Genomic DNA, 21,202 nt, shown 5'->3' on the forward strand with positions numbered 1-21,202 from the left:
CCCTCATTAGCTTTGATGATATGGAATTGCTTGTTTTCTTTTCAGTATTTGATTAATGATGATAATAATATTGATTATTGGGTCCGGGTGGTGGCGCTGGAGGTAGGGTGCCTGCCTTGCCTGCACTAGCCTTGGATGGACCGCGGTTCGATCCCCCGGTGTCCCATATGGTCCCCCAAGCCAGGAGCGACTTCTGAGCGCATAGCCAGGAGTAACCCCTGAGCATCACCCGGTGTGGCCCAAAACCAAAAAAAAAAATATTGATTATTATTTGGTTTTGAGACATACCTGGCAGTGCTCAGGATCTGTGCTCAGAATCACACCTGATGGTGCTCAGGGGATTGATCATATATATGTCATGTCAGGCATCAAACCCAGGTTGTTGCATCCAAAGCAAGCATCTTAATCTTTATCTTGAACTATTTTTTCGGCTTTAATTTTTTGGTGGGGGGCTATACCTGGAAGTACTCAGCAGCTACTCCTCCAACTCTCTTCCTGTTCAGTTCTTGGCAGTCATTTCTGGTAGTAAGTGAACCACATGGTTTTGGGTGAACCAGGTAATGTCAAGGATAGAACCAGAGGCTCCTTGTGAGCAAAGCAAGTGAGTGCTCCAGCATATTTAGCTATCTTTCTGGCCAGAGTATCTGACTTTTATGGGCATTAAGCAAATTTCTCTTAAACCAGTAAAATTATTTATAAGGCCAAGTTACTTTTCAGAAAGGCTGTAACTGTATACTATTTGAAGGAAGTATACAGAAAGACTGTATACTATTTGAAGTCTAGTTGCATTGATATTCCTGAAACTTGCAGCAACTTGATAGCAGAAAAATTATTGGACCTAATAATGTATAGTTTTCATTATGTTGATAATTAACAAACCTTTTAACTAGATGCACATTACAACATCTAGTTAAAAGGTTTCTGGATGTTCATAACAAATCAAATGTGTTTAGTAATATAAATTATAAATAGTAATATTATTTATATTAATTGATGTTGAGTTGAATTATGTATACATTAAGTACTAATCCTTTTATATGTTATAGCTATTTCCCTAGCTTGTCTTTTATGATGTTGCTCTGAAGACATAAACTTTGTTAACATTATAAAAACAATTGTTTTCTTTTAATACTTTCTTTCAGAACGTCTCAGTCCTTGGGAACTACTCTCAGCTGTACTCAGCACCTCCCCTGTAGGTGAAGCATAGCAGTGGCCAGCTGTATCCATGGACAAGGAGAGGGGCATGACACGGGTGCTCTTGGAATGCAGTCTTAGTGACAAGCTGTGTGGTAAGTCCAGACACAAAAGCCTTGCTGCTGATTTCAAAATGACAGAGGATTGGAATAGGATCCTGGTGTTGTGGAAATTTTCACTGAGGGCCAGCAAAAAGCCAAAACCAAAACCAAAAAAACTCAGTGAGCTCCAAGAGTTGGGGAAATTAGGTTTATTATGGCCAGGGGACTCAGCAGAGCTCAGGGTAAAAAAAATAAAAAAGCAAAACAAAACAAAACAAAACAAAAAAACCTCGGCTCCAGCTGAGCTTAGGAATTTGATTTTATAAAGTGTCTGATGGGGGAATGAATGTATCTGCAAGCAACTAGTGGGAAAGGAAAATTCAGAAATTCTCAAGCATGTTACTTTCCAAGCAGGATTAGGACTACCTCAAGGACACTTTGAGCACTTTTATTTTTTTTGGGGGCCACACCCAGCCATACTCAAGGGTTACTCCTGACTCTACACTTAGGAATCACTCCTGGTGTTCCTCAAGGGACTATATGGAATACCAGGTATTGAACCTGCTTGACTGCATACAAGGCAGGGAGCATTCTACCCACTGTACTACCAATGAGACCTCGCTCTGGGCACGTTCTGCAAGAAGGTCCTGAGCACATCCCATAGTCAGGTGTAACAGTCCATCTTTGGCAGCTTTTGTATCCCTGGCTGCTCAGCTGTTCATATGAAGACAGTGGCCTATTCCCTTCATCACTTACCAAAAGGAAAATGGCTATATTTCTAGTAGAAATGAAAACATTGGTAGTAAAGGCAAAGTTAATGACTATTGTCTTTGAATGGGGGTACTTACCAGTCAGGATTCTCAGTGTACTACCACCCCTGGGCTGAGAAACAGGGAACTGGGGCCTTTATTGTAGATGTGTTCCCAATAGTGATTACAGTACATGGAAGAATGAAGAGACAATACTTTCATTACAATGAGCTGCATACTGGCAGGCAGGGGAAGATATGTGGAAATCAGACAAGCTTCTTCATCCTCTTTTCTTTCCTGCCCAGTTGTCCGGGAGCAGCAGTATGAAGTCATCATCGTCCCAACCTTCTTCGTTGCTGTCTTCATTATTATTCTTGCAATCATTCTGTGGCTTTTTATCCGAGGCCAGAGAGTCCAATGCCAATCTCCTGGACCCCAAGGTAAAGTTCAAGCGGGGCTGAGTGGAGGCTCAGGAAAGATGGTGATTGAGAAAAATAAGGTGCAACTCAAGAGATTTGGATCCCCTTTGTGTTACAGAAAGGCAGTAAGTTTCCTAGGTCTTCATGCATCTGTGCTTATCTGCTAGAGAGAAGAGTAGATGGAGTGGTCCTCATGCAACTTGTTTCTGTCTTCTCTGCCTATTGCACTATCAAATCTTTGATTATATGGCTTAGAGCTGGAGAGGAAGAACTACTGTATAAAACTGATGGCCTTTTCACTAGCCCCAAAGGATGACATTTTATTCTATTCTAAGTCTCATCCCGATTTTGTAATCCTGGGATGTATGCTGAAATAATTATTCCTTCATAGAGGCCACACCTGAAAACATGCATGACTGTGCTTAGGGAGGGACTATGAGGTAGCTGTAATGTGGTAATATTCCTCCCCCCTTTGAGTTCTGCGCCACACATGACCATGCTCAGGTCTTACTCCTAACTCTGTGCTCAAGAATCATTCCTGGCAGGCTCAGGGAACCATATGAAATATTGAAATATTGTGGATCAAATACAGGTCAGCCAAGTATAAGACATGCTCTCACCACTATGGTATCTCTCTGACTGAATGGGTAATAGTAACTGAAGGACTTGAAGCAGATGATAACATGCTCTTCTAGAATACCATTGAGCATATAATAAAATAAGTACATAGAGGAAACTTTATAGTAAACAGAAGAAAAACAATCCTGACAGTAGTATAAAATTCTATAGGCACTGAGTCCTAGTTTTTCATTCAGTTTTATGTCTTTATTTAAAATCATTTACTCTCATAGGAATGACTTCTAGAGTTAGGTTTAGTTACTTCTCATCACTACTGCTATTCATTACTTTCTATCCTAAATGTATTGAAGTAATGCTTTTATTACCAATTCTGTAAACCCTTTTCAAGATCACTTTAGAAATGAGTCTCCAAGTCTTACTTCTATGTCAAAAGCATTTGAAATAATTTGGCACTTTCTCTTTCTTTAAAAGTCTTTCACTAAAGCCAGAGCAATAGTATAGTCACTATAGTGGGTAGGGAACTTACCTTGAACAGACCTGAATCAGATTTGATCCTTGGCATTCCATATGGTCTCCCAAGACCTCCAATAGTTATCTGAACATAGAAGTAAGCCCTGAGCACCACTGGGTGTAGCCCAAATCATAGAAAACAAAAGCTTTTGACTTTTAAATTTGTAGGCACTTCTGAAAATATCTCATTTTTAGTCTCATGAGGATTCAAAACATTTTCTCCACTCTGAAAATAAATGTGTTGAATTCCAGTTTCTTACAGTAAACTGCCTATAGTTTAACTTTAGATCTAGTACATATGTAACATGTCCAAAAACAAAGTTCCTGAAATCCCCTCACAAATGCCCTTTTCTAATAATCTTCCAAATCTTGGGAAATAGTTTTATAGACTTTTTAGATATACTGTAAACTAGTTTCCCTTTCCTTTGATCATATTCCTTTGTGGCCTATTCTTAGAGTAGCCAGAATAATTCTTTGAAGGTCTTGAGTCAGTCATGCCTCTTCTCTGCTTAAAATCCCCTGATAATTTCCCATTTTACTCAGAAGGGAGAAATGTATTTTCTTCACTACACTTTACATGATCTGGGATTTCTCTGTATTCACCTTCTATAACTCTGCAACAATTCCCATTTGATTCCAGCTGTGCTCACTCATGATTTTCCTTCACATAAGCCAACTCTGCTCCTTTCTCAATTCCCTTGAGCCTCTTGTTCATTTTACTTATAAAAACTCTTCTGATTCCGGGCCCGGAGAAATAGCACAGCGGTGTTTGCCTTGCAAGCAGCTGATCCAGGACCTAAGGTGGTTGGTTCGAATCCCGGTGTCCCATATGGTCCCCCGTGCCTGCCAGGAGCTATTTCTGAGCAGACAGCCAGGAGTAACCCCTGAGCACCACCGGGTGTGGCCCCAAAACCAGAAAAAAACAAAACAAAACAAAACAAAACAAAAAACTCTTCTGATTCCAGATCAGTGTGGTTTGCTGTATAATTGCAAGTAATTCTTCAGAAGACTAACTCTTTTTTTTAATAAGATTTCCCCCATTTTATTTTATTTTATTATTATTATTTTTTGAGGTCACATCAATGATACTCAGTGATTACTCCTGGCTCTGTGCTCAGAAATCGCCCCGGTAGGCTTGGGGGACATTACGAATTGTTGGGAATCAAACATAGGTCTGTCAGTGTTGGCTGTGTGCAAGGCAGATGCCCTGCAGCTGTGCTATCGCTTTGGCCCATAAAGAAGACCAATTCTTTATGACCTTCAAACATAAAATAGCACTCCTTGGAAACATATTGCCAAATTTTTCTCCATTATGCTATTACTTTGTATATTATCATCTGGTTCTTCCCTCCTATCACTAGAAAGTAATCTTATTAAAATCTGGACCTTACCAATTTCTTTTTTTTTTTATTTTTCTTTAGAAAGTGATAGTTTTTATTGTATCTTTTCTTCTTTGTAGGTCTATAATTAAAAAATTAATAATGTGAATAATTTTATGCCAATACATTTAAAAATTAACATGAAATAGGTGAATTTTACAAATACACAATTTAGTATGAGTGGGAAAAAGATAATTGAGAAAAATTTAAGGGAATTTAAAAGGCCTGTGAAAGTATAAAAGTGTGTTTTATCCTAAAAAGGGAATATAGGCTTTTTTAAAATTAATTTTTATTTGTAATTATGAGAACAAAGATGCAAAGAAAGAGGACAAGGTAAAGTTACAGTGGAAGGACAATCACCCATAAACAGAATTCTCAGTAGTCCCATTGCTGATATCTTAACTTTGAACTTTCAGCCAAAGAACATTAAGAAAAATAAAACAGAACCCATGAACAATTACTTTGTCCCTCAAGTCCCCTGATTGTAGTACATAATATTTCTTAGCAGCACACAAAGCAATCTAAAGACATAAAACTTATGTAACTCCTTAAACATTGAAGGCAAAGTACTTTTTAACATTTCCATGAACATGCATATTAGTTTAAGTTAACCTCAAACGTTTAAGTGGGTTGTTTTTCTTAAGGATTAGAGTCAAAGGAGCACAGTAAAAACGGTGTTAGAGTGGCAATTATTGTTTGCATAGGCCCACCAAAATATGAGGGACGTGGAAAGAAAAAGCCTTGGCCTAAATACAAGGAGACCCTACCCCTGAAGTTTCCTGGCATAAGACCAACTCTAGGCTCCAGGCAAACTAGTTTGTCCAATCCAGGTCATTGTCTGTAGTGCTAATACACTTTTATTTTTCACACAGTCTCTGTTGGTATCAAGTTTCTGTATTAAAGATCCTGGAATCTGCATATCCTATATTGCAGTCAGGATGGTGCAGAGTGTCCTCTCGTTTCACCTCACAATTAAAGGGCAATGCAGAGAAACCTGTCCATAAGCAGGTCGTTGTTGTTGTCTTCTTAGTTTTAAGGGAAGTCTCTTTTGAGCAGATCGATGTCAGAGCCGTGGTAGGGTCTTCCCTGGTAGAGGATTTCTTCCAGGTGTTGTTATGTTGGATGTTTCGTAGATAGCTTCCCTGGTTTAGGGGTGAATGGAGAATGCCCATTCTTCTGCGGCCTGTGCCAGGTCATTATATCAATGTTCAGGGTGTAAGGCCCTATTGCACTACGAGATTTGTGTGTTCCAATTTCTATTAGATAAGAACTTATTTGTATGTATAGTATTTTCCCATTTTAATGTGCCTATGCAAACAAGGAACAATGCCACGTGGCGTTATTGGCGCATATGGGGGCCATAAGAATAAGTCCAACAATCCCCATGGCATGGTTCAATCATAAGCATTAAACTGAAGGGCTCTTCCACAAAATTCCTTATTGAACAGCTCACAAAGAGAAGACAAGATAAAAAGTGGGTAGAACCGTCATGGTAAAAGAATATGTAGAAAGAGTTATAGCTGTTAAAGAAAATACACATAAAATATTCAAAAGACATATGTGTCCATTTTATGTCTTTTGAAATAGTTGGGGGTTGTTAAATCCAATGCACGACTTTGGTCTGTGATTAGAACTGTGTAGTACTGAAGTTAAAAAGGATAAATGTGGGGTACTGATGATTGGGGGTGAGAGAGTTAAGGAGTAATAATGAATTTTGTAGGGGTGTGCGAAAGGGCAGAATTCTGTTGGGGCAGGAGGTCAATCTTGGTGCCTAACAAATTAAAGAACTGAGGGTAAAGAGGGTTAATTAAGGGAAAGATAACGAATCCAGTTTGGGAGATGAGGGAGTAGAAGGAGCTCTTGTATGAGGGAGGGGAAATATATCAGAGGTGTTATATACATTGTATAGATGAATTGTTTATGGATTAAGCTTGGCAGTCAGAGAGGACCACTGTATAGGAAGTCACATCTACTGTACACTGATTTTAAAGACCTATTTGAATATTATCCTCCAAATCTAGGGAATTCCATTTTTTCCCCTAGAAACAGTCGAGAATTAAGAACATTTTTGGGTGTTGTTAAAAAGTATATATGTCGTGCGCACCTGCGCGTTTTTAAAAATGAATACTAGTAAGAAGAGAACTCCTGAATGGGGTCCAGTCTGGCATGGGGGGGATCTCAGTCCCCTGGACTAAGTGGTCAGCCCAGGGGGCCTATGGCTAGCTGTCCTGCCCAGAGCCCCCAACTTACCAGCTGAAGACAAACAGAAGAACTGGCATGTGGAGTCTTCTGGGTGCAGCCCCTGCCTCTGTAGTTTGTGGATGCATAGGGGAGAAATTTCTCTCCCCCACCCTCCCCCCAGGGTCCGATTAACCAGGCGTGGCCTGAAGACCTGTCTGGTGTGGAGAAAATCTCAATTCACTGAACTAAGTGGTCAGTCCAGGGGGCCAATATAGCCTTTTTATTAAAAACTTTTTTTATGGGGCCAGAGAGATAGCATGGAGGTAAGGCGTTTGCCTTGCATGCAGAATGTTGGTGGTTTGAATCCCGGCATCCCGTATGGTTCCCTGAGCCTGCCAGGAGCAATTTATTAGTGTAGAGTCAGGAGTAACCTCTGAGAGCTGCTGGGTGTGACCCCAAAACCAAAAAATAACCTCCCCCCAAATTTTTTTTATATCTTTATTTAAACACCTTGATTACAAATGATTGTAGTTGGATTTAAGTCATGTAAAGAACACTCCCCTTCACCTGTGCAACATTCCCTTCACCAATGTCCCAAATCTCCCTCCTCCCCTTTACCAATGTCTAATTCTAGAACAGTGCCTGGTATGTAGGGGTTGATATTTGTTGAACAAATGGACATATGAATGAATGAATAGAAACCTTTATAAGGATAATTTATCTTTTACAATGGAGAAAAGTTGGTTAAGAAAGGGGAAAAAGTAGGGGTGTGCTATAGCGCAGCGGTCGGGCTTTTGCCTTGCATGCAGCTGACCCAAGACGAACCTGGGTTCTATCCCCAGCGTCCCTTATGGTCCCCTGAGTCAGGACCAATTTCTGACCTCTGAGTGTTACCAAAGAGTGGCACCCCCACACCCTCCCCCCAAAAAAAGAAAGAAAGAAAGGGGAAAAGTAATAGAAGATTTTCTCCTTATGGTGTTGTTTAGGTAGCATGCTTAAAATAGTGTCTTGATGTATGAAATTAGACTGCAGTTTCACCACCAACAAAGTGCACAGGACTGTCCACTGCCATCCTTATGCTAATTCAGCTCTGCCTATGTCTACAGACAAACCACCCTGATATGTCTCACCTTGTCTGATCTTGGGAACTAAGCAGTGTAAGACCTGTTTGGTTAGTACCTGGATGGGAGAAGACTTTTTATTTATTTATTCTTTTATGTTTGAGACTCTAAAGAAGAATTTACTTTGGAGACAACATTAAGGAGGAAGAATCATGTTTTTTATTTTATTTTTTATTTTTTTTTAGAACCATACTTTTTAATACTTATTTATGGTTTAGCTACTACTTAGACACTTTACTAATTGAACCATTTAATATCAAGGAAGAAAAAAGATGTATTTTCCACATTCCAGAGGATCATCTTTTCTTTTTTTTAAAAAGCCTACAGTACCCGGTATTCCCAGGCAGTCTCCCACCCAAGTACTAACCAGGCCCGACCCTGCTTAGCTTCCAAGATCAGACGAGATAGGGTGCGTTCAGGGTGGTATAGCCGTAGACACAAGGATCATCTTAAATTAGAAATAATGGGGTTGGGGCCAGAGAGATAGCATGGAAGTAGGGTGTTTGCCTTGCATGCAGAAGGTTGGTGGTTTGAATCCCGGCATCCCATATGGTCCCTCTAGCCTTCCAGGAACGATTTCTGAGCATAGAGCGAGGAGTAACCCCTGAGCACTGTCGGGTATGACCCAAAAACCAAAAACCAAAAAAAAAAGAAGAATGAGGTTATTATAAAATTTGAGAATGATTGGTATTGAGGGGCCATAGTGATAATACAGTGGATAGGGGGTTTGCCTTAGATGCAGCTGACCTGAGTTCAGTCTTCTGCATCCCATCTTGTTCCCTGTGCACTTCCAGGACTGATTTCTGAGTGCAGATCTAGGAGTAACATCTAACCTGAGCATCTTTGGGTATGGCCCCAAAACAAAAGGAAGCAAAAAAAAAAATTAAAATAAAAAGGATTGGCACTGATTACTGGCTCATAAAAAAGCTTCATATATAACCCCCAAATTGGCAAGAGACACAATAGCTAGAGGCACTTGCTTGCTAATCTGGTCCAGGCCCTGCTCTTTTGGAGTCCCCAGGCTTGTATGGAAATGCTGCTTGACATCATTTCTTTGTTCTAGGCCTTGCTCCTGTGCCTCCATCAACGGGCTTAAGCAAGGAAGCAGCAGGACTTGAAAGAAATAAGTTTGTGCCACTTGAGGACACTTCAGTGGAAAGTCTTCTTCAAACCAGCACACAAGCCCTGGCTCATCTGCAGGTGCCCCGGGATCAACTCTCAGATGTCCTGGAGCATATTTACAATGGAACTTGTGGGTTCATCTATCGAACACAGATGTATAAAGGGGATCCTGTTAAATCCAAGAGTGTCATCCTCAAAGCTTTGAAAGGTAAAGGAGAAGTGCTAGGCTTTCCACTGCCCATCCCAGGCAGTGGATGCTAACAGGCTTTGCCCTGGAGAATTTAGCCAGCAGATAGATGTGATGACAATTATGAGCAGCATAAGCAGGTCAGTGAAAGCATGAGGCAGAAATGTTCCTCTTGGGGTCTTCCTCCAGTTCAATTAGTGGACAAATTAATGAATTTGGAGGTCTTGTCTAGGTCTTGATATTTTTCTAGGTCTTGTCTATTGAGGTTGTTAGAACTGATTTTCCCATGTGAAAAATTAATTGTTCTAGGATTTTGAGATTGTTCATCATTTCTCTTCACTATGATTTTTCCTTGATATTATATTTTTTATTTTTTCTTCTGAATATTAAGATTTTCCACTGATGGTGGCTACATAAGACGAATAAGAATAATATAAGAAAGACTATTAATCGGGCCCGGAGAGATAGCACAGCGGCGTTTGCCTTGCAAGCAGCCGATCCAGGACCAAAGGTGGTTGGTTCGAATCCCGGTGTCCCATATGGTCCCCCGTGCCTGCCAGGAGCTATTTCTGAGCAGACAGCCAGGAGTAACCCCTGAGCACCGCCGGGTGTGGCCCAAAAAACCAAAAAAAAAAAAAAGAAAGAAAGACTATTAATCAAGAGACCTTTATACAGATATTATTTTAATGTGAATACGACACTTTGTGTTTGGTGAATATAAACCTATTCAGTTTTACAAATGATAAAATATTAGTGACATCAAGTTCCCCTCTCTGATTCCTTTTGTTTATGCCCGGGAGCCTGCAGAAAGATTGCTGGAGGTTACTTCTAATCTGCTTCTTCCTTCTGATTTTCATGGTGACTGTTGCTGCCTGTGGCTTTTTTGCCCTTCACAGAACCAGCTGGAGTCCGAGAGGTGCAGGATTTCCTAGGGCGAATCCACTTCTCTCTGTATCTGGGGAAACACCAGAATCTGGTACAGTTGGAGGGCTGCTGCACGGAAAAGCTGCCACTCTACATGTTATTGGAGGATGTGGCACAGGGGGACCTGCTCAGCTTTCTCTGGATCTGTCGCCGGGTAAGCAGTTGGGCAGAGATGGAAAAGAGAAAGCCTTTCCCTAACTTATTAAGAACTGGTTGTCAATTAGCCTGGCACATGAAAAGGTAATCCTTTAAATGCTCTAATATAAAAGTATAACAGAGTGATTTTGATTAATTTAAAAACATTTTTTGGTTTTGGGTCACACCCCAGTAAAGTTCAGGGCTTACTCTTGACTCTGTACTCAGGAAGAGCCACTTTGTACCACTGCCTGGTTCCAGGTAGCAAACCTGGGGAAACCAAGTACAATGCAAGTGTCCTACCCATTGTACCAGTTCTAGCTAGCCCTTGTACAACAAAATGTTTTGTGATGGAAAAAATGTTCTAGGTCAGCTCTGTCCAGTACGATAGGCAATAATTGCAGGTAGTTATGATGTGCTTGAAATGTTGTCAAAGTGACCTGGAAGCTGAAATTTAAATTGCCATTAGTTGTAAATGATGTATGTTTAAGTAGCTACTTGTGGCTAAAGACGTGTATTAGCCAGCGCAGTTTCTCATGGGCTTTGTTACTCCTTCCACTAGCTTTGGGAAAGTCACCTTTTTGCATCTGAGTTTTATGAATCTATAACAAATTTTGATAATAACTACTAAAGTTAAATTTTAATGTAAAATGTAACAGTGATGATTAGGAGCTAGCAACCATATAGAATAGCAAACACTCATGAGAATTTACACAGCAAAGTGATTGTTATTAGTAATGATTGTAAATTTGTTTTTAGTCTTAAATGTATTTTCACTCCATACTAGTGTGCAAAGGCTGACTTAAGGAAAAATATAGCTTGTAAATTTTTGTGTATCACAACATTAAAAAACAGTAGCATGGCAAGTGCCCTACCTGCTGTACTTCCTTCTTCCTAAGTGTGATGTTTCCCTAATTGGTTTCTTAGTGGCCAGGGAGTCAAGTCAAAATTACTAGAGCCTCCTCCATGTAGCTATTGTACTACTAAATGTCTATGGAAAAAGATAGCCTGAGTGTCTTCCATGAAGTGATGGGCCTAGAAAAATGAGCAAATCTATGGATAGTTAAGTCTTTGGTGGTTATCTGTCTGTCCTGTGTACCAACTTCATTAGCTTCTTTCCTCTTCTCTATCAGCTTCACATGATTTTTTTCATTATATCATGTTTTATTCTAGTTCTCTTCTTTTTCAGTTAACCCACTCTTCTTTGAGACTTCATCACAATTTTTTTGATTTCCTGTAGCATAGTCATCTCTCCTCCATGATCAGATGCTCTATTTTACATTTCCTTCATGAATCTTTGAGTTAGAACAACAGATATTGATAGAGCTATATAACTCTGTGATCATAAATTTATAAGCATACGTTGGCACACTATAATCTTCAGAATGGTGTAGACACTTTTATTTTGATCACTATTGTATTCTGACACACTGAAGGTATTCCATTAAGATGTGTTGAGTTAGTGTGAATACTTTCTCTCCTCTTCTTTCTCTCCTTCTCCCCCTTACACATAAACACACAGTGCCTTGGGTAAAATTTTATGCTGTACTCCCTGAATAGTCTGATCTATATATAGTATCTTTCTTACCTTCTAGTCTGCTCTTCCCTTTTGCTTTTCATCTACACTATTTGTTTTTCCAACCTAAAAATTACTGTACTTCTCTGTGTACCTAGGAAACTGAGTATATAGTTTTTGCTTCATTCCCTTAGTTTTAATAGTTATGTGTTATAATGTTTATACTCTTACTGCCTCCCCTACATGTACTTACGTAACTTTGATATAATTCTATTTTCTCTTTCTCTTTAGGATGTAATGACCATGGAAGGCCTTCTATATGATCTCACTGAAAAACAAGTATATCACATTGCGAAGCAGGTGCTTTTGGCTTTGGTAAGAGGGTCAGGATGGCAACAGATGGAAGGAATTTTTATTATTAGTCAGATGTTTAAGGTCATATTTCTCATATATCTATTTCTCAATAGAGTATATGGCATAAAGAACATAAAATAGAATTTAGGTGTCATTCTAATTCTAAAGACATCAAAACTCAAGCCTTAATAGATTGTTAGTTTCTTATTTATGAAAATATTTTCAATATTTTACAGTTGATAATTTTAGGTAAAATAATTCCAATTTAATATTAAAGATAAAAATACAAGAGTTCAATGTTTGTTTCCCTAATTATTTTATTTCTAATACATACTAATACTAAATAGATATAAAAACAGCAAAATGGGAAAGCAAGATGCGAGAAATATGGGAAGAAAAACTGAAATGGCAAAGGGTTATAGAACCAAAAGGAAGTATACAATTTTATAGCTGAAAAACAAGAAGAACTAGTTCAGAACATGTTTGGTTAGAGATTTATTTTGATACTGACTGTGATAGGAACACATATTTACTTTAAAAAGTAAGTAAATAAGGAATAAATAAAAAAGAATGAAAATGGATAATCATGAGACAGCTGCTTATTTTAAATCAACTTAAAGAGGAAAGAGAAAGAACTCAGAGTTTAAGAGAAAAAATTATCTTCACTAAGATACTCAGGAAATTTGAGGACTATTTCTATTACATTATTTAGGTAATTGTTTTTAAAAATAGTATTTTTTTACAGTATTTGCTGTAGTAAATCAGAGTTCTGTAAAATTGTTTTAAGTATTTGATAAATCTGTCACTCTGAGATATGATTTGAACTAGGGATCAAAATGCAGTTGGCAGCTAGGCAGATAGCTCAAAGAGTTAGTGTACATGCTATGCATGTGGAAGCCCTAGACTCAATTCCTCAATCCCACTGACACTACAGTGTCCCCTGAACTGCTAGGTGTTGTCCCACATCCTCACTAAATAAACCAAAATGCAATTAGGGAAATTAGAATAAAGTTTTTAGGCAATTATGACTTGCATTCTGGCTTAAGAATTATCAGAAAACTTTGTAATTCTGGGGCCGAAGAAATAGCATGGAGGTAAGGTGTTTGCCTTCCATGCACAAGGACGGTGGTTCAAATCCTGGCATCCCATATGGTCCCCTGTGCCTGCCAGGGGTGATTTCTGAGTGTAGAGCCAGGAGTAACCCCTGAGCACTTCCAGGTGTGACCCAAAAACCAAAAAAAAAAAAAAAAAAAAAAAAAAAAAAAAAAGAAAAGAAAACTTTGTAATTCTTCTTATGCATTAGAATATCTAGTTCTGGTCACTAGTGAATAATAATTCTGTGGTCATGTTAATAATTTAGATTCATCTACATGATATTTCCTAAACTCAACCCTTCTAGTTATTTTAGAAGAAAAAATGGGATGACTTAAAATTCAATGTAAATTCATTTATGCAATATTTTGTTCTGCTCACTGCTACTGAAACTTGAAAAATCTCCCTTTTCTACTTTTAGTTGGGGACTGTCTAGAAGGAATGCAAAGTCAGACAGAGGGTGGAAGAGAAGAGAAATGGGGAACATTGGTGATGGTAAAAAGTTACATCTGTGAAGGACAGTATTCAGTCAATGACTGAAATCCCAATTACAAACACTTTTGTAACTATAGTGTTTAAATAAAGAAATTATGAAAAAATATTATAGGAAGGTAAAAAGAGTCAGACATGAGTGGGGGCTTGACATATACTTTCCAAATCCAGCATTAAACTTATCTGTTTTTTTTCTCTCCCTTGGGTAATCTTAACACAATATAAAGTTTTTCATTTACTATCATGAGTTGGAAGTGGCATGTCCTTCCTTATTAGGAAGAATTATTTGGACCAGAAAAATTTTCTTTTGAGGATTTCTAGGATTGCTTCTTGTCTGTATATGAGCCTGATCCACTTTTGATCTATGGTGACAGGAATTTCTCCAGGATAAGCACCTGTTTCATGGAGACGTGGCAGCCAGGAATATCCTGATCCAGACTGATCTTACCGCCAAGCTCTGTGGACTGGGCTTGGCTTATGAAGTTCATGCCCAAGGGGCCATGTCTCCTACTCGCAAAGTACCTGTCAAGTGGCTCGCCCCAGAACGGCTTCTGCTGAGACCAGCTGGTATCAAAGCAGACATGTATGATTTGTTCTTAACCTTTGAATTTCTACACTTCATGACCTAGGTGTCACAAAGTTCCTGGCCCTGGCCTGGTCTATTGTCAATGATACATACATGTGAACTCTCTACTCAGGAATTAAGACTGAACCTTCAACAAAAATGTGTGTCATGTGGGGCCAGAGTGATAGCATTTGCCTTGCCTTGCATGCTGCTGACCCAGATTCAATCTCCAACTCCCCATACCTCCGGCATCCCATACGGTTCTCTGAGATTGCCAGGAGTAATTTCTGAGCTTAGAACCAGGACCAACCCCTGAGTGCAGCTGGGTGTGTCTCCAAACCTTTCCCCAATACTCTTGAGAAATGTATGTCATGTGACAGATCACACTGAGTGTTAAAATGTCATCCTTTGATATATATATTTGGTTTTTGGGTCATACCCAGCAGTGCTCAGGGGTCACTCCTGGCTCTAGGCTTAGAAATCGCCCCTGGCAGGCACAGGGGACCATATGGGATGCTGGGATTCGAATCACTGTCTTTCTGCATGAAAGGCAAACGCCTTACCTCCATGCTATCTCTCTGGCCCCTTGTTTTTATTTTATTTTATTTTATTATTTTATTTTATTTTATTTTTTGGTTTTTGGGCCACACCCAGCGGTCCTCAGGGGTTACTCCTGGCTGTCTGCTCAGAAATAGCTCCTGGCAGGCACAGGGGACCACATGGGACACCGGAATTCAAACCAACCACCTTAGGTCTTGGATCAGCTGCTTGCAAGGCAAACACCGCTGTGCTATCTCTCCGGGCCCTCCCTTGTTTTTATTTTTAAGTGTCCCTTGAAGTGTTCCTTTTATGCAGCTTTAGTAGAGAAGAGTAAATAAAATTAAAGACTTATTTTGGACCATGCCTAGGAGTGCATGGGACCACCTATACAGACAGAAATCGAACCTGGGACTCCTGCATACAATGCTTGTGTTCCAGTCTATGTGTTTCTGTTCCAAGTCACTCCAGGCTGTGTTTTTGCAGCCCCGGGGAATAAAAGAAAACTGAAAAGATAATCCACACCAGTAACTGAGGACTTGATCTAGTTTGATTCCTTTTATCTGGGTTGGGTGTCTGTGGTAATCAAATGTTCATTTAAGCTATAGATTATTAGAATAAGTAGAAATACACAAAACTAGGGGTAGGAGAGAGAGCACAGCAAACACAGGGTGCTTGTTTTGCACAAGATCAACCTACATTCAATTCCAGGCATTCCATATGATCCCCTGAGCAGCATGAGGAATAATTCTTGAGTTCAGAGCCAGGAGTATTTCCTGGGCATCACTGGGTTTAGTCACCCAAAATAAAAAATATGCATACCTTAAATAGCTTATTTTAACTCAAAATATAAAATGTGTATCTATAATTCTTTCAGAGGAGAGCTGTTTTCTCCTATGAGTGTAGAACTGCTAAGAAATTACACATTTTGTTTCTGTATAAATGGCATCTGTAATGAATTATTTCTGAATTTCACTTTAAAATGCATCTCATTAGAGTGAGAAATGTGAAAACAATTATGGTGCCTGAGCATTTGAAGTTTTATTGTAATTGTTTCCAATTTTCTTTAGTGATTTCAAATACACAATTTGATACTAATTTTCTTTTTAGTGACTTATTTTCAGAGAATGTTTTCACAGCGTTCAACCTAATTTTAGAAGAGAAAACCCTTTATACGCATTTATGGTTGATTAATTTATGTAGTGTTTCATTGATTAATGATGGATGTTTGGCACGAACAGGATAAAAAATTGCATTTGATTTCTGAAACTATAAAACTGAACTACTTGGAGAAGTATGTGTAATGTACACTGTACCAGCCATAAATATGACGCACAGCAGAGGAAATTTAGAATGTCAGCTAATGTGCTGAGTCAATTCGAACATTCCCATTGCTATTTTACTCACATCTGTTTTTCCATTAATATCTGGGAACAATAAACTTAACTAGAAAAATGCTTATTGCCATAGCTTGTATGTGGAAATATGTATGTCTCAAGAATTGCTTGGACAAATACATATTTCACATACATACAGGGATTTATTTGTTAATATTCTACTGAGGTTTGGGCAATTACATCCATTGAAGAAATTGTACATACATGATAACGTTTGTTTTGTCTTATGCTAAAAATAGGCAGGAATTTCAGAAGAATGAGGAAATTTCTTTATGTTTGGCTGAAACAAATGTTTGACTTTCATAAACAAATACAACATAGCAAATAAAAGTTGACAGCCATTCATGTAAATATAGAAGACATAAATCCAGTTCTCAAAGAAATTTGATTCTGAAAGGGGACTTGCCAGAAATATTGCCCAGTACTCTTTGATCAAGCACCTTTAATTCACCTCCATTGCCTTCTTTTTGAACCATTTTTTTTTTTTAGAAAAGGCAGACATAGAAATTAATTTAATGACTTTATTTCTTTTACAGCTGGTCTTTTGGGATCCTACTCTATGAGATGGTGACTCTAGGTAAGAAAAATCTCCAGAGTGTATCTATATGCAAATATGGAAGCTTGTTTGTGTGGTCATGGGTTACATGTTTTGAGATGTGGTTTCTGTAGAATTTTTAAAAATATAATATCTTTATTTAAGCACCTTGATTACATTTTTTAGTTGGATTTCATTTATTAAAAAAAAAACCCCGTCTCCAGTGCAACCTTCCCACCACCAATGCCCCCATCTCCCACATTCCCCACCCCCTGCCTATCTCGAGATAGGCATTCTATTTCTCTCACTCACTGTCATTGCCATGATAGTTGTTAGTGTAGTTATGTCTCTAACTATACTCACTACTCTTTGTGGTAAGCTTCATATCGTGTGCCTGTCCTTCCAGCCCTTCCAGCCCTCATCTCTATTGTCTCTCTATTGTTAAAATAATGTCTTTTATTTTTCTTAAATCCCAAATGTAAGTGAAACTATTCTGTGTGTCTCTCTCTCCCTCTGACTTATTTCACTCAGCATAACAGTTTCCTTGTCCATCCATGTATAAGAAAATTTCAAGACATCATTTTTCCTGAGAGCTGCATAGTATTCCATTGTGTATATGTACCAGTTTCTTTTTTTTTTTTTTTTTTTTTTTGGGTTTTTGGGCCACACCCGTTTGACGCTCAGGGGTTACTCCTGGCTATGCGCTCAGAAATCGCCCCTGGGGGGACCATATGGGACGCCGGGGGATCGAACCACTGTCCGTCCTATGCTAGTGCTTGCAAGGCAGACACCTTACCTCTAGCGCCACCTTCCCAGCCCCAATGTACCAGTTTCTTTAGCCACTCATCTGATTCTGGCTATTGTAAATAATGCGGCAACGAATATAGATGTGCAGACGGCATTTTTGTATTGTGTTTTTGTGTTCCTAGGGTGTATCTTTATGAGAGGTATAATTATATTATATGGGAGCTCAATTTCCAGTTTTTTTTTTTTGTTTTGAGGATTTCTATAGAAATTCTGATGATTGCACCAGCTGACATGGAATTCAAGCCTGATATATGAGACAGTCTTGTAACTAGACTAATGATATCTTCCCAGCCCTGATTCTCCTTCCTTCCTCTCTGTCTCTTTCAATTTTGTACTTTCTTTCCCCAACATTTTGCCAATTCCAACGTATGTTTTAAAATAAAAAAGATAATTAAAAGAGTGCCTTGTATAACTAAAAATGTTTTGGAACCCATTGATACATTTGATAGAGATACTGAAACACATTCCCAGGTTTGGGGAGAGGAGATCAAGTCCATTTTCTTCTTTTATTTTGTTATTATTATTAGCTTTAACATTCTTCCAAGAGATCAACATGGCTTTCCCCTCCAATACATTTCCCCTTCTGGCCAATTATCTAAGCTCTATATTTAATAGGGAGCAACTCTTAATTGTATCTAGTCTTTTCCCTATGGCTCTCTTTATTTTTGGTGGGGGGAGGGAGAAACTAACCTACGTGGATAGAGTATTATGTGTGTTATAGGTAATATCCTAGAAGATCCTAAATTTTTCTTGCTATTCTCATTCTTCCCATACTAACAGGAGCACCACCATACCCGGAAGTTCCTCCTAACAGCATCCTGCAGCATCTTCAAAGAAGTAAAATCATGAAACGACCCAGTAGCTGTACAAGCACCATGTAAGTGGCTATTGATAAGCAACTCTCCTCTCATTCCAAATCTTTCTGGATCCTTGTCAATCATGATCCTTTTATATGTACCAATATACAAACTTAGGTCAAACTTAGGCAGCAAAATACAACTGCTTTTTAAAATACACCTATATTGTGTATGTACATGTAGACATTGGGACAATCACTGAGAATTAGGAATCTAACTTTTATAAAGTTTAGTTCCTCCAGAAATGGGGAAACAGATAAAAAGCTAACTAAGTCCAATGCAAATACTGTCTAATTGTCAGTCTTCTGATAGCACTTGTTCTAGTTAGCTGCCAAAAAATCTATTACTTTATAGCTGCCCACACCAGCTTTTATTTAAGTTTTAAAAAACATTTTCTTTCCTACCTCTAAGCTTGTAAAAAGCTTGTAAAAAGAAGAAATCAGAATAGGAGTAGAACCACATACTGTTAGCAAAAGGAGACAAGTGGTAAACCAATGTAAGAACAGAACAGAAAACTTAAAAAGTATGTACAGACTAGTGAAGGGATAGGTATTGGAACTGAAACTTGACTATAAACAACTTTTTAACTCCATATCTTACAGTGATTCAATTAAAAATAAAAAAATTATATACAAAATTATGTACAGAATCAAAAGCCAATTAAAAAATAAAAACATAGGTAAAGGTCAAGTTACTCATTACAAAGTAGAAGAAATATATTTATACGTATTTTGATTAAAATTATTATTTGTATATTTTCAGCATCTGAGTTTTTCTATCATAAAGTTATTTTTTCAAGCTGATTCTTTTTTTTTCCTTATTTACACTGAGCAGATTCTAAATGCAACTTGTTTGCATTTCATTGGCAGCAATTCAATGATCTTGAGCTAGTACTAAACCATTTTGTAATGGTCTTAATTAGCTGAAAGTTGGGAAATTCCAAAGAGAACACTAACACCTGAAAGTTTTGCAATAGAGTAGAAAAAACAGGTAGTGCTGATTGTAGTTGGAGAAATTATCTGTTTATCTGTTCTGATTATAAAGTGTGTCCCATGGAGAAGATGATTTTTAAAACTGAGCATTAAGAGAAAGAGAAAGGATATTCTTCTCTGTGAATAAGTAGAGATGGAGAAGGCAGGGTTTTTGTCAAGGTTAGGGGAGAAGACATTCCACATCCATTTGTGTCAATCAGATCAGTTTCTGTATTTCCCTTTAGGTATGGCCTCATGAAGTCTTGCTGGCGCTGGAGTGAGAACAACCGCCCCTCACCTAGAGATCTCCGCTCACGCTTAGAAGCCGTGGCTCGGAATGCAGATGACAAGGCTGTGCTGCAAGTGCCAGAGTTGGTGGTGCCTGAACTCTATGCAGCTGTGGCAGGCATCAGTGTGGAGAGTCTTTCCTTCAGTTACAGCATCCTTTGAGCATTTTGGAAAGATGAATACTTAGAGATGATCATATACTTTTGGAACCAATTCTGCCAAAACAGAGACTAGACTTTCTTGCGTCACACAGAAAGTGAGACAGAGAAACTGACCTTTTGCTACACACTTTCTAGACTACCTTAGAAAACTCTGGATATTAAATACCTGGAGGCTGAGAAATACTTTCTTTTCTGTTGCTCAGTCCTGGAGACCCAGTGGTCTGTAGACAATGACATTGCAGATGGGGGTTTTAGAGATGGTCAATGGGCATCAGGGTCTGGCAGTGTTAAGCTAGTTCTTCTCACAGACTCAATTCCTCCCAAATCATTTTTAATACAGACTGTTCTAGAATCCAGAAAAATTATGATTTTCTGAGGAAAAAGGAATGCAGTGAGAGCTGACAAGAAGAAAAAGGTTCTATTTGTGCAGGAGTTCATCATGGACAAGGTTCATCATGTAATGAGACAGTGGAGAAAAGATATGAAGTTCTTTAGTCCTGGTCCCTTCACAGAGCTGGAGAGAAACTATGAAGGAAAATGCAGTGAGAGAAACACAGTTCCCTTTTATTTAATTCTGAGATGCTTCAATCCTGTTGGCACAGGGTTATCTAAAAGTTGTTGTATCCTAAAAGTTGGAGGGTTCATTTCATGACTAGGAACATGAACATTATTATTTATTCATCAGGCTAGCTCCCTGATCCCAGTAAGACTAGGACATTAACATTGAGTCAATGAGGTTGATGATTATGTATGATTAGTAAGTAGGCAATACAGAAAACAAGTGTTTAATGAGAGAAGGATGTAATGAATGGGATTCATCCCATTCAATGAAGCCAGAAAGACAGAGATATTCTGTGATATCTTCCATCACTGCACTCTGAAATAGTGCATTAAATTAGTATTTATTGAGAACAGGGATTTCTGATATGCAGTTGCCAGACTGAGAAAGAATAATGATAAACAAATGGAAATTATTTCAGTAGAAAAATTCAAGCAGCAATCTACCTGATTAATAAAATGGGCTGATGCCCACCCCACACTACTGCTTTAGGGCTGAAATGAGAGAAGGTACTGGTATGCCTGGCATAT

The 21,202-nt window shown here is 38.5% G+C and overlaps 1 protein-coding gene and 1 non-coding gene across 2 annotated transcripts; one reads left to right on the top strand and one right to left on the bottom strand.

Moving 5' to 3' along the window:
• The first annotated feature begins 1,225 nt into the window (after positions 1 to 1,225).
• STYK1 (serine/threonine/tyrosine kinase 1) lies at positions 1,226 to 20,114 on the top strand. The gene is made up of 9 exons (XM_049783323.1): positions 1,226 to 1,289; positions 2,290 to 2,424; positions 9,237 to 9,503; positions 10,379 to 10,560; positions 12,349 to 12,432; positions 14,370 to 14,578; positions 17,031 to 17,071; positions 18,617 to 18,713; positions 19,910 to 20,114. Exons 1-9 carry the CDS (start codon positions 1,226 to 1,228, stop codon positions 20,112 to 20,114), a joined length of 1,284 nt encoding a protein of 427 aa, XP_049639280.1.
• LOC126023393 (5S ribosomal RNA) lies at positions 8,492 to 8,610 on the bottom strand. The gene has a single exon (XR_007500519.1). It is a non-coding gene; the product is annotated as a 5S ribosomal RNA (ribosomal RNA).
• Positions 20,115 to 21,202: the final 1,088 nt, after the last annotated feature.

The sequence above is a fragment of the Suncus etruscus genome, chromosome 11 (genome assembly GCF_024139225.1).
Source record: "Suncus etruscus isolate mSunEtr1 chromosome 11, mSunEtr1.pri.cur, whole genome shotgun sequence".
Classification (NCBI taxonomy): domain Eukaryota; kingdom Metazoa; phylum Chordata; class Mammalia; order Eulipotyphla; family Soricidae; genus Suncus; species Suncus etruscus.